The 12,992-nt window shown below is 39.6% G+C and overlaps 1 protein-coding gene across 3 annotated transcripts in view; it reads left to right on the top strand.

Annotated features, from left to right (window-relative positions):
- AKAP6 (A-kinase anchoring protein 6) overlaps window positions 1-12,992 on the top strand; it is a 493,795-nt gene that overhangs the window by 98,692 nt on the left and 382,111 nt on the right. Inside the window, exons 1-2 of one of the 3 annotated variants that reach the window (XM_043921796.1) lie at window positions 6,317-6,461; window positions 10,417-10,774. In XM_043921796.1, coding sequence (XP_043777731.1) covers window positions 10,451-10,774 — 324 coding nt within the window. In that variant the 5' untranslated portion in view covers window positions 6,317-6,461; window positions 10,417-10,450. Of the gene's footprint in view, window positions 1-6,316; window positions 6,462-10,096; window positions 10,198-10,416; window positions 10,775-12,992 lie in introns of those variants that run through there. The other 2 variants (XM_043921797.1, XM_043921795.1) reach the window with 2 other exon arrangements.

Here is a 12,992-nt window from a genome sequence, read left to right on the forward strand (position 1 = left end):
ATTCATAGGGCCTGGACTCCATCTCAGGCCTGTCCGTGCTGGTCGTGCGCGGCCACCTCTCCAGTGGACTCTGAACTCTGTGCTTTGCACCTATGGGAATGACAATGGAAGGATAAGACCCCCTCTGGGCAGGGGAATATTGAAGATCACATCCAGGTTACTCATTGCCTAAGAGGAAACATACCGTAATCACCTCTGCCTCCGGAAAGGTCATAAATTTTTTCCATATCTATTGGGATTATCTATTATTAACTGGTTGGAACGTGACCACGAGCTTATTGATTATTAACTGTTTGAACACATAACATGTGAATGATGGGGTTATTGTAGTTGTATTTACCCTTCCTTTGTTTATGTAAATTTCAAGGAATTTGGGGTGGTGGGTTTGGACACGTACACATGGGGTATAAAAGATTTTCACAAATGCTGGTTGGGGTCCTTGGCTAAGATGAGACTCTCCCTTGGGCCTGTCGGTGTAATAAACTGCACTGCACTATCTGCAGTGTCCTTCTGAGTGAGTTTGTTTCCCGGAACGCGTGGCTATAACAGTGGGACCAAAAGTTCCAACCTCTTAATCTGGTTGGTTTCCCTGGCAATCAGCCCCCATCCTTTCTGAAAGTCACCTCATTAACTTAAACTCAGGTGTGGCTGAAAGAGACTTTATAGAATAACAAGACACTCCTTTCATCATTATGGCTCTGGAGCTAGTTCAGTAAGAAGGACAAAAGAACAAATATTATAACGAAAGATGATCTCTTTACTCTTGTGCTTTGGACATTCCCAGAATTTTAGGAACTCTGTGCCAGAAATGGGGATAAGGACAAAATAGATATTCTTACTATAAATCACAATATCACAGTTACTATTGAGATCTAAATTAATCTAATTTATAATTCTTTGTATATGCCTCTACCTTTAACCCAAATCTTATTTTCCTAGTATTCTGAATTTCAATAAAGTGCCCTATTGTGTGTCTATTTTCATACACTGAGTGGGTCTTCTTACTCATGTCCTTCATTTTCTTATAAGATTTTATTAATGATATTTTCCTTTCTTTTTCATTTCACCTTCAGGGACTCCTATTCTTGGACCTCTTGGATTGGTCCCTGATTATCTCTCTCCTAATTTCTGTCTATTTATCTTTTGCTTTACTTTCTGTGAGATTTCTTCAACTTTATTTCCAGCCACTATATTAAGATTTCCCTTTCTGCTATCATGTTTTTATTTTTCCAAATTTTTCTTTTTTCTATACATTTTAAAAAATAAAATTCTGTTCTTCATGGATACAATATCTTATCTCTGATAATTTTTATTTTTCACCAAATCATCTTCTCCTTGCGTAGTCTATTTCCTCCAGGTGAAGTTTTTTGTTTGCTTCCTTTGCGACTGTTATCCAAATTAGAGTTTTTCCTTAATTTCTGCTAATCCTTAACTGCCTAATCATATTTAGGAGTAGGAGACTAGAAAACTGGTTGAATCTCTGAGTGTGTGGGTAGGCCTGAATGTCATTGTATGGTGATCTGGATGTGCCAGATTTTTGTATTGTGTCTTGGACTGATCAGATCTGCTTGCGGGGGTGGGGGAGGTGTCTCTAGTCTCCTAAATGGTGGATAAAGGCTTTGGAGAGTCAAGTTGCAGAGGAGGACTCAGGGTCTCAGCACTCTGAATGCCTGTTAACTTAATTCACCTATTTTCAAGGTACTGCTATATTCAACTGCCCAGAACCCCTAAGTCCAGAGATCCTTTGGCTGATTCTTTCTGAATAATAATCATCTAGAATCGGAGTGAGTGCAACAACCCAGCAACACAGAATAAGGAAAGACCTAAAATTCTAATGTCTCTAAACATTTTTCAATCAGAATTAATCTTTTCAACGTAGCATTGCTCCTTTATCCACAGTTAGGTGAAACTTGAGGTTAAGGGTACAGTTCCTTAAGACTGTCTAGTTTGCCCAAGATTTCTGATATCAGCTGCAAGTTCTGGGGTCCCCAGGACCGTCCTCACTCAGACCAGATAATGATAAATTTGGAGATTCTCACAGACTCCTTCAGATTGGATAATTTGATAGATCAACTCACAGAACTCAGGAGAGCACTATACTTAGGATTGTAGTTTTATTATAGCAGAAGTGTGCAAATCAGAACCAGCCAAAGGAAGAAACATAGGGTGGAATCTGGGACTGGGAAGTTTCCAGATACAAAGCTTCTATGTCCTTAGGGATGCATTACCTCTTGTACTTGGTATATAACCAAGTAGTACTGCTACTTGGGGGTAGCAATACAAGGAGTATTGCCGACCTGGGAAGTTAGCTTGAGCTTCAGTGTTGATAATTTGTATTGGGGCTTCATTACTTAGGCATGAATGATTGAATGACTGCCCATATGGTTGCTCAAGGCCCCAACCCTCCAATTGCATTAATGGTCTTTCTGTCTGGTTAGCTCCCATCAGGCATCACCTTGTTAGTGTAGACTAAGGGGCCCACCATGAACAACAAAAATAATCCTATCACTCAGGAAATTCCAAAAGTTTAGAGATTACCTCTCAGGAGTTGGAAGGAAGGCCAGAGTTTTCTTGGGTAAAGTTAATTTTTCACTAAGTACTTTTCCATCTCCAATGCCAGAGGTATCTGACTCCACCAATTTCAAAATACTTAAAGAACTCTAAGGTAAGATCAGGTTGGTTCTTTGCTCTCTGTGCCACTGGGTTTAGGATTTTGTTTTCTTGGGTTGGCTAAGGCATTTATCACATTCATTTGATTTTCAGCTGCCAAAAATATTACTGTTTTCCCTCGCATTCTCGAGTGTTTACACTTAAAACAAACTTCAAACCGAAACCCCACTGCAGTAGTGTTAGTGAGGTTTCTAGAGGGAGCCAAATCAGATACATGTATTCAGTTGGCTGTCTCTTTGCAGAAATTTCCCAACATTCTTTGAGTTTGTCGGTAACAACTTTCTGTAGAATACATACTAGTACCTAGTAAATCAACACTGAACTAGCAAACACTTCTATATTGCTTCATTAATAGAGATAACTGACTAATTTAGGCTTCAGAATCTTAAAAGACAACTTTTCTTTTAGGGTTCATTTCCTTTCTACTTTACATATGGAGGACACAAAAGATAAATAGCCTCTTATCACTTATTGATTTGGGATGAAAATATTGGGACAGAGAAGTAGCTTTTAACTTCAATAGTATCTGTTTTTATAATGTTTGAATTACTATTTGTTACTTTTTAATTAATTAAAAAATTTTAGAACAAGAAAAAAGTAAAAACATTGCATAAAATGCTCCTAAAAAATTTTCCACTTCAGATATATGATGCTAGGGTTAATAGAGAGCTAAAAATGGAGAACTCTTTTATATTTAATGGAGTAGGTAGAACAGAGCACAGAACTCCTTTAATCACTCTGATCTAAAAGTCAGACTTGTGGTCTTTCTGTCTCAATCAGTCTTTCTTTCTGTTTTTTATGGGGTATAAAGAAGTTTTTAAGATTACATTTTATATTGATGAAGTTTGCCTGGAAAAGATGTTGATTCTCTCATAATGCTTATTTCTCATTTAATTTTCTTGGTAAATAAGAGTTTGTATATTGATTTTTCTGTCTCATTCTAGCACACAACTGTAATTCTATTCTCTTCTTTTGCAGTCTTTTCAGAGTTCCTGATCCCTGTGAGATTCATTTCAAACTCCATTGTATGGTGTTCAAAGTGTTCTTATAACACGGTTGCAGCTTACCTTGTAGTCTTTTTTTTTTTTTTTTTGCCAGCACTTTTTTTTTTTTTGTACCTTGTAGTCTTAATTGCTTCTGGTTCCCATCCCATCAAGCTCCCAATTCCTCTCAACACTGAATTATTTGCTGATTCTCCCCAGTTCTTGATGTTGAGGTGTCTTTGTTCATGTATTTCCTCCAGGCTGGAATTCTTCCCCCATCTCCCTTGTATTTTTGCCCATCTAAATCATACCCACTTTTACAAGCCTATCTCAAATGTTTCCTTCTTCAGGTTCTTCCTTATCTTTCCTCTATCCAGGATTAATGCCACCCCACAGGGCCCCTACAGGGCTTTGTTTGCCCACATTCTGCCTATGTTAAAGGTATTAGTAGATGAGTGTGTGTGCACGTGTGTGTGTGTGTCTAAGGGGAGAGAGGAGCAAGGGAAATTGTCCCCATTAATTATAATTTCCTTGAAAGTAATCTGATGAGTTACATATACACATGGTGCCTTATATATAGTTGATTCTCAGTAATGTCAGTTGGTTTGATATAAATCTCGTTTCATTTTCTTTCTATTAATAGCATTGACAAAAGTAATGAATATATAAATTATGTATTAGTTTTACAAATCCAGTTCTCCCCAAGACATTTTCTTGAACAACAGAAAGGTGGCTGCCTAATGCTTAAAGGTGATTATTAGCAACTTGGAGTGGGGGTAAGAAATATGAACACTCATGAGCATCTCTGAGTTCAGATCCACAAATTAATGACTATGGGCACTATTTGCAGCTGATGAGTGTTTGTGCTCCTTACCCCACCCCAAGGAGAGTGAAGTGGCGAACTGAATCTTGGAGTGACAGGAACGGACCACTGCAGTGATGGAAGGAAGACATGGGAGGTGTGATAACTGACTGAGTCAGTCTGGGTGTCCGTGCCACAGGAGGAGGATCTAAATAATAGGAGGTGGGTGGGGGGAGGGCGGGAGGAGGAGTTAAGCAAGGAAGACAATTGATGAAGTGTGTTATGGCTGACACAAGACCCCATGCTCTGGGCAAAGGAGTTAGCAGTGATCGAGAAGAGACCCAGGAGAGGGCTCATGGTCTCTGTGTGGTTAGTAGGATGAAATCAGCCATTTGCTTGAGGGGACAGCCATATACAAAGGATATATCAAAGGGGAAAAGGATGGGGGAGAACATCAGTGATAACACCTAGAAGACCTTTTAAATTATAGAAATCTGTCTGGGCCCCACTATTTACAGGCTATATTCATCCCCCTCCCTACTCCTTAAGCCTGTGTACTTGAAGCTTGAGCTTCTTCTTCTCACTGATACCCATTTGCAGGCTGCTCTGTTATGTAGGAGGATTAGAAAGTGAGCCTAATCTGAGGTTACCACAGTGATCTCACTGAACAGCATTACCCAGATGAGTGCTAGAGGGCTTGGGGCTGGGAGAGGAGGGCGAAGAAGAAGGAGGAGTGGGTAATGATGGGAACTTCCTGAGGAGCATCTTACAAAAGGCACTCTTTATCCCCCTAAGTACAAATTTAACTATTTTGTAGGAATTCTTTGGCTCTCCTCTTAAAGAACTTAAAGCCACTTAAAATTTCTCAACCCTTGACCTCACAAGAGGCTGGGGAGGTAGACAGGCTGTAAGATTTAAAACTAGGTGATGAATTAGAGCCTCATTCATCTGGGTAGGCCGAGACATTTAATTAAGCCATTTATTAAGCTTGTTTTTGTGTTTTCTTTGCAGAGCCGGATTCTAGAGTCCTGGAAGCGGATATAGGGTGCACCTCTTGAGTTCATTTATTTTTCCTTAATGCAGTCAAAGCATGAGAGCTAGCCACAGACAAAAACCAAAGCATTCCAGTGGAACTGTTTTTCCTCTTTCAAAATTCAGTGTCTCTATGAATAGGTTCTGTGAAGAGTAATTATGAGAATACGAAAGCAAAAAAATGAAGAAAAAGAAGAAAGGACACTTAGTGATGCCTAACTTAATTTTCTCTACCTCAGCTCTGTGGCATGTCCTTTGTTGTGAGCATATTTGTCAATTTGGCTAGACTTATGCTTTAGTCTCTCACTTGTTTTTTTGCGGAATGAGTAGGGTAAGGGAAGATTGACAGTAAGTATTTAGGTTTGGGGTTGATTTACATGATGATAAGACCATCTTTCAAACTATACACATGAAGATGCTCTTGTTTTGGGAAGAGCAGTTTCTTCCTAAGAAAAGAGATAGGGCCTGAATGCATTTAGCTCAAATTGACTTTGTCAACTGGTTATGTTGCTATAGTACTATTATTTTATTTGTACATTTTAAAATTTATCCTGCTTTAAAATTGCTTGATTTGGGGGTATATGGTCTTGATTCTTCTGAACCATGCCTGGATGTGCTCTGTCCACCCAAATACTCTTTTTCATAGTGATCCTCATTTTGGCAACTAACTCCTTTTTCTCAGCACCCTTATCACTGCTTGTTCGCAAAAGGCCAGCCTATGACTGCACAGGACTGGAGCTTATACATTAGCTTCCAAATAGGGACAGTGCAGTAGCCCTCTCTCTGCTGGAGATTTAGGGCACTAAGAGTGCATGCAGCTGGTCCTCTACAGGCTCGCCAGTGTCCTGCTGGCATGAAGCAGCCCTGATAGGGCCCTTTATCTTGTTTGGCTATAAGAAGAGAACCCAAGTGGGGAGAGGAGGAGGAGCCAGGCACTTAATCCTGAAGGACCTTTAGAGACAAAAGCATTTACAGTGAGTACAGCAGCAGATTTCTGGCTTTTCTGTTCTTTTATTTAACAGAGAAAATCACAAGAGAAAGAAAGAGGTGGGCAGTTTTGATGCGGGTGTAGCTGCATTTTTTGCTTCCTACTTTGGTCAAAGAACACACTCCTTATTTAAATGTCTTATTCACGTTGAATGTATTCTGCTAACGTCAGGTTTTGACGGAAAACTTGTGGACTGTCAGGGAGGTAGCAGCAGCAGTCCTTGTTAGTGAGCAATCCATGGCATGTTTCTTCAGTTTCTGTAGGATGATAAATACAGTGTGGTGAGAAAAACCTTCCCACAAAGATTTTTTTTAAAGTCTTAAAATCCTTACTGCTTTTGCCTTTTGCACTTTAAATGTTGAATCTTCTTTGGATTTGTGGAAAGGAAAGGATTTGTGGGAAGATCTATGTTATTTTTAACAGCAGCTGGGATAAAGGTGGTATTATCTCTAATGCTGGAAAGGTGACCACAGATACGCATTTGATGGGGGAGGGGAACAGGAGGTCTCTGGGTTCCAAAAAGCTGGTTGATCCCTCCTCTCATACAGCTTCAGAGCCAGAGTTATAACTGCGTAGGTATCCGCATGTACTTGAGTCAGTGCTTCATTTGCATCATCAGAAGTTGTGGTCTATTGGCTTCCCCACCCTCCACCCCGCTCAAATTTATCTGTGACTGGACAGGAATCTTATTACATGAACCCCCTGTAAAAGAAAAATACAAAACTTAGAATTTGGAAGAATGTATAGAGTTGTGCTGAATTTCCTACTATTTGTTTGCATTCAAATAGAGTCATTAATTTGATGGGAAAGCAAGCTTGACTAGTTGAGATAAAGGCAGGAAAAATGCACAGGAAGACTGTTATTGTAGATCTCTACAATATGAGGCAGTTTTCCTTTAAAGTATCAATTTATCTCGGAAATCAGATGGAATTTTGTGAAAATCAGAAATAGAGGGTGGTTATCCATGGGTGGTACATTTAATTGTGAGCTACTGGAATTGAAAATTAAATGTTTATTGTAATTAGTTCCCATGAAAATGGATGATTAGTCAATCTAATGCCACTTCCTGGGCTTGCTCTGCTGCTATGACACTGACGGTATTCCTTCCCCAGGGGCAAAGCTGTATGTGAGGGAAAACAAATAGACAGAAGTTGAAATATACTTCAAATAAAGTATTGCTTTGCTTTACTGGGTTATGGGAATTCTCTTCACAGTTTGAACAACTAAACATAAAAACATCCTATGCAGGTTGAAATTTTGTGAGAAGTGTTAGTGGCTCAAGTGTGTCCGACTCTTTGCAACCCCATGGACAGTAGCCTGCTAGGCTTTACTGTTCATGAAATTCTCCAGGCACGAATACTAGAGTGAGTGGCCATTTCCTTTTCTTGGGGATCTTTCTGACCCAGGGATCGAATCTGGGTCTCCTGCATTGCAGGCAGATTCTTTAACATCTGAGTCACAGGGTACATACAGGAAAATTTTGCCTTCACAGCTTGAATATAAGGTTTCTTTGCCCTTTACTTATGTGTGATGCAATCAGGTATTAATGCATTTTTCTTTAATGTTTTTATTTGTTTTAATCTACTCTATTTGTCCTTTACATATATAACCACATCTGTGTTATCAGCCTTAATATGCAAACTTCCAGAAGCAAGAATCTTCCATAGTTATTCCTCTGGAAAGTCTTACGGACATATCTGGTATAAATAACACACATTACCTGGTAGCTCAGATGGTAAAGAATCTGCCTGCAATACAGAAGACCTGGGTTAGATCCTTGGGTTGGGAAGATCCCCTGGAGAAGGGAATGACACTCCCTTCTCCACTCCAGTATTTCCACTCCAGTATTCTTGCCTGGAAAATCACATAGACAGAAGGGCCAGGCAGGCTACAGTTCAAGGGGTTGTAAAGAGTCAGACACAACTGAGTGACTGAACATAAGAAAGCTCACTCTTCTGGAGTTTTATCCCTCTTAGTGAAATTTTGATACATTCTAATTGATTTCCCCCTAATTTCTCTCTGATTTTTCATTGTTAGTGTATATGCATACAAGGGATTTTGTGTATTACTTTTATATCCTGTGACTTTATTATATTCATTGATCAGCTCTAGTAATTTTCTAGTGGCATCTTTAAGGTTTTTTATGTATAGTAGTATGTCATCTGTAAACAGTGAGAGTTTTACTTCATCTTTTATAAATCTGCATTCATTTTATTTCTTTTTCTTCTCTGATTGCTGTGGCTAGGACTTCCAAAACTATGTTGAGTAATAGTAGTGAGAGTGGGTACACTTGTCTTGTTCCTGATCTTAGAGGATCAGGTTTAAGTTCTTTGGCATTGAGAATAATGTTTGCTGTGGGTTTGTCACATATGGCCCTTACTATGTGGAGGTAGTTTCTTCTGTGCCTACTTTCTGGGGAGTTTTTTTTTTTTTTTATCATAAATGGGTATTGAATTTTGTCAAAAGCTTTCTCTGCCTGTATTGAGGTGATCATATGTTTTTTTATCTTTGAATTTGTTAAGATGGTGTATCACATTGATTGATTTCCATATATTGAAGAATCCTTGCATCCCTGGGATAAAGCCCACTTGATCACTATGTATGATCCTTTTAATGTATTGTTGGATTCTATTTGCTAGAATTTTGTTGAGGATTTTTGCATCTATGTTCATTAGTGATACTGGCCTGTTTTTTTCTTTTTTTGTGGCATCTCTGTCTGGTTTTGGTATCAGGGTGATGGAGACGTTTTCTTCTTCTGCAATTTTCTGGAAGAGTTTGAGCAGGATTCTGTTAGTTTTTAAAAAACAGTCAAGTCTAGTATTATTGTTATTTTAAAGGTTGCATGTGAGAGTGGTTAAAAATGTGGGGTGTGGATTTCTCCCTCTTGCAATCAGGTGTAGAAAAGCTGTTGAAGCCTAAAACCATTCACTAAGGCAGGTACCAATGTGATAAACTTACCTTATAACATAATATTTTGCTCTTTGCAAATAACTTTGTTTTCAAAAATTCATCTGTTAACCCCCTTATCATGTAATTTAAAAAATCAAGAAATTGGGAGAGGGAGTATGATTTAGAAAGCTTCTGAAATAATATGTCATAAGAATAAATTATTCTTAAGGCTTTTGTCATTTCAATAAGTCTTATTATTCCCTGTGCTCATTCCTGTATGGAATGTGACATATTCCAAGTCAAACTGGGAACTTTTTTGTTTATTCCTCCTCCATGTTTATATGTAAAATAATTTTGTTTTTGTTATTAAGTTAATCTTAAGAATATAAAGAAATATAGCTACTTTCTGATAATCACATTTCATATTTTGATCAGCTGCCTTTCATCTATGGGGAAATGAGGCTATAAACTGACTTGAATGCATAGAACTAGAAAAAGACTTAGAAAAGGACAAGGAACCCATTGCCCCGAGTAGAAGTTTTTCCTGAAACTAAAAATAATGTCTATTTAAAATGTTTAAAGTATAAGATCCTGAGCTGTTATTTTATGTCAAATTGATTACAGAAAAAAGATAAATGACATAGTTAGATCATTAGTAAACTAATCAACTTTATCTTAAAAGAAACCATGCATTTCATTGGTCAGAACTTAGCCACATGACCACAGCGAGCTCCGATGGAGGCAGGGAATGTAGTTTTAAATTCTTGGCACTGTATACAGAACTGAAAACTAGGATTTTGTTATTAAGGAGTAAGAAGAGAATGGATGTTGGGGTAGGCATTACCATACAGTTTTGTGTTCCTGTTTTATGCTGAGTCTTGGACCTAGTTGGTAGAAACTCAGAGCACCTCTTTCTGTTTTTGTTATGAGCTATGGTTTCTTAATTTAGAAAGCTGGCTTAATTTAGAAATCTTGTTTCTTCTGCAAAGTATCATTCCTTTATTTGGCAATCTTGTCTGACTTTTGCTTTCTTCTTTCCTCTTGCCTTTCAGCTGTTTTGGAAAGAAGTAAGGTTTAGACTTCTCCATGTTAACCATGAGCGTGACACTTTCCCCTCTGAGGTCACAGGACCTGGATCCCATGGCTACTGATGCTTCACCCATGGCCATCAACCTGACGCCCACTGTGGAGCAGGGTGAAGGAGAAGAGGTGATGAGGGACATGGATCCTGACCAGCAGTACGAAAAGCCTCCCCCGTTACACACAGGGGCCGACTGGAAGATTGTCCTCCACTTACCTGAGATCGAGACCTGGCTCCGGATGACCTCAGAGAGGGTCCGAGACCTAACCTATTCGGTCCAACAGGACTCGGACAGCAAGCATGTGGATGTGCATCTAGTTCAACTAAAGGTAAGGAAGGTCTCTGGGCTCAGGTCCATTCCAGACAGAAGTCTGAAGGTGTCTGCGAGAACTAGAGCCTGAGTTCTGTAATTCTCAATGAGAAAGCATCCAAGAAGGAAATCAGAACAACAGGTTTGAAACTATTATTTTTGTAGCTAAACATGGGCAGATTTCTTTCCTGGTTTTACTTTGTGAACTGAGCACCTAAAATAAAACTGACCTCAGGGGATAATGCAGAGAAATGAGGAAAGCAGGGGGATATTTTTGTGCAATGCCATAGAGATCAGTAGTAAAGAATAAAAATATTACAAAAGGTTTACTAAAGACTCTCATAGATTAAAAAAAAAAAAAAGTCAAACTGAGCCATGATTGTATATGTATGTGATTACTACCTCCTATTGAAGTCGATGCTGCCTTTGTGGCAAACAATGGATTCTGGCATGGTGGGGGAGGGCAGTGTTTTCCTTTTAGAATGAGTTCTTTCATCCAGGTACAATGCATCGTGCAGAACAAAGGCGCTTTTATAACAACTCATCTAACGTTCAGACATTAAAAAAATGTGTTTGACTTCTTGAGCCCTTCAGAAGCCTGACTGTTGATAATAATGAAATGGAGATGCTAGTAAAGAGTGCTATTAATAGATTTTGGCCTGGGGATCTCAAGACACAGGAAATCTTGCCCTCTTATGGCCACTTCTCTCTTCCAGGTTCCCAAGGGAAATACACACTCAAGTCAATGGTGGGAAAAAAGCAAGGCAGATTTATAACCAATTAGGGCATTGGCCCCAAACCCCAATGTAACTTTCTAGTCAGTTAGGTGAGATCTTAAGGAGAATTCCTCTGCCTAAACTGGTTCATATTAAATGATCTGCAACCCAAGACCAAACAGATTCTTGGATCTTAATACTTAAATGGCTTGTTAGATGCAGCCATCATCATGAGGGGACAGGACAGTTGAGGGAGCACAGGTGCCCCAAAGCCTGGAGCAGATCTAGCTCAGCCTCCTCAAGCTGGCTCAGCAAATCTGGGGTCCAGCGACCCCATAAAGGAGAGTTTTCAAGAAAGGGAAGGGGAGGGGTTTTAGAGAGAAAAAACAAAAAGGCCAGAATGCCAAGGTGTCTTGACCTCTCCCAGGCTGAGCAGGTGGGCTGATCTTCTTTCTATATGTTCTTAGGAAGGAGAAAGCACCAAAAGGGTATCAGAGGTGGCTGGGAATGAGCTTTACTGTGCTGGCTGGTCTCCCTCCTGTGGCAGCAGAGAGTGTGTGTCCTGCTGCACATCAGTTCCTGCCGAACAGTCCCTTTAATCAGAGGAGCAGCCCTCTAGCTGGAGAAGGAAATGGCAACCCACTCCCGTATTCTTGCCTAGAGAATCCCAAGGACAGAGGAGCCTGGCAGGCTACAGTCCATGGGGTTGCAAGAGTCGGACACAACTTAGTGACTAAACAACCACCACCAGCCCTTTTGCTCCTCCAGATTGGAGACAGAAGGAAGTTGGGGGCTCCTCCGCAATCCTACTAACTGTTGCTCTCTAAAATAAGATCTTCCCAACCCAGCTATCAAACCCATGTCTCCCACATTGCAGGAGGATTCTTTGCTGTTTGAGCCACCTGCTGCTGCTGCTAAGTCGCGTCAGTCGTGTCCGACTCTGTGTGACCCCATAGATGGCAGCCCACCAGGGAAGCCCAATTAAGCACAGAATCTTTCAGATTTACACAGAAAATGTGGTAAATGATAAATGAGAATGGGGGCACGGAAATCTCTTTAGAAGACTCCACTAAAAATGCTAAGGGCATCTAAAAACAATGTGTCAACTGACTACATTTAATTGCATCAATAGTACTTAGGTAAAAACTTAAATTTTCATTCCAGATAGGAACATGAAGTTTCGTATGTCAATCAAGATTTTGTTCAGTGTCGAGAAATCCCCTGTAGGGCAGTTTACTTTTTCTCATTGGAACTGCCTATTACTTTCTCACTCAAAAGGCATCTCACTCTCTCTATCTAGCTCTGTCCCAATGTGTGGTCTGTCTGCCCTGCTGAGAATGGAGCCTGGAGAGCAGGAAGTCAACACAGTGGTCACAGAATAGTTAATCAATAACATTTTAAGGGCTGAAGTGAAATCGTCTCATGTTAACTTAAATCTAGGAGTTCTTTTATTACTTTCTTTGATGCTTAGTTTATCAGGTGACTTAACCAACAGCCTCTGAATATTCTATAGTAATAGAA

Source organism: Cervus elaphus, chromosome 13 (assembly GCF_910594005.1).
Source record: "Cervus elaphus chromosome 13, mCerEla1.1, whole genome shotgun sequence".
NCBI lineage: Eukaryota > Metazoa > Chordata > Mammalia > Artiodactyla > Cervidae > Cervus > Cervus elaphus.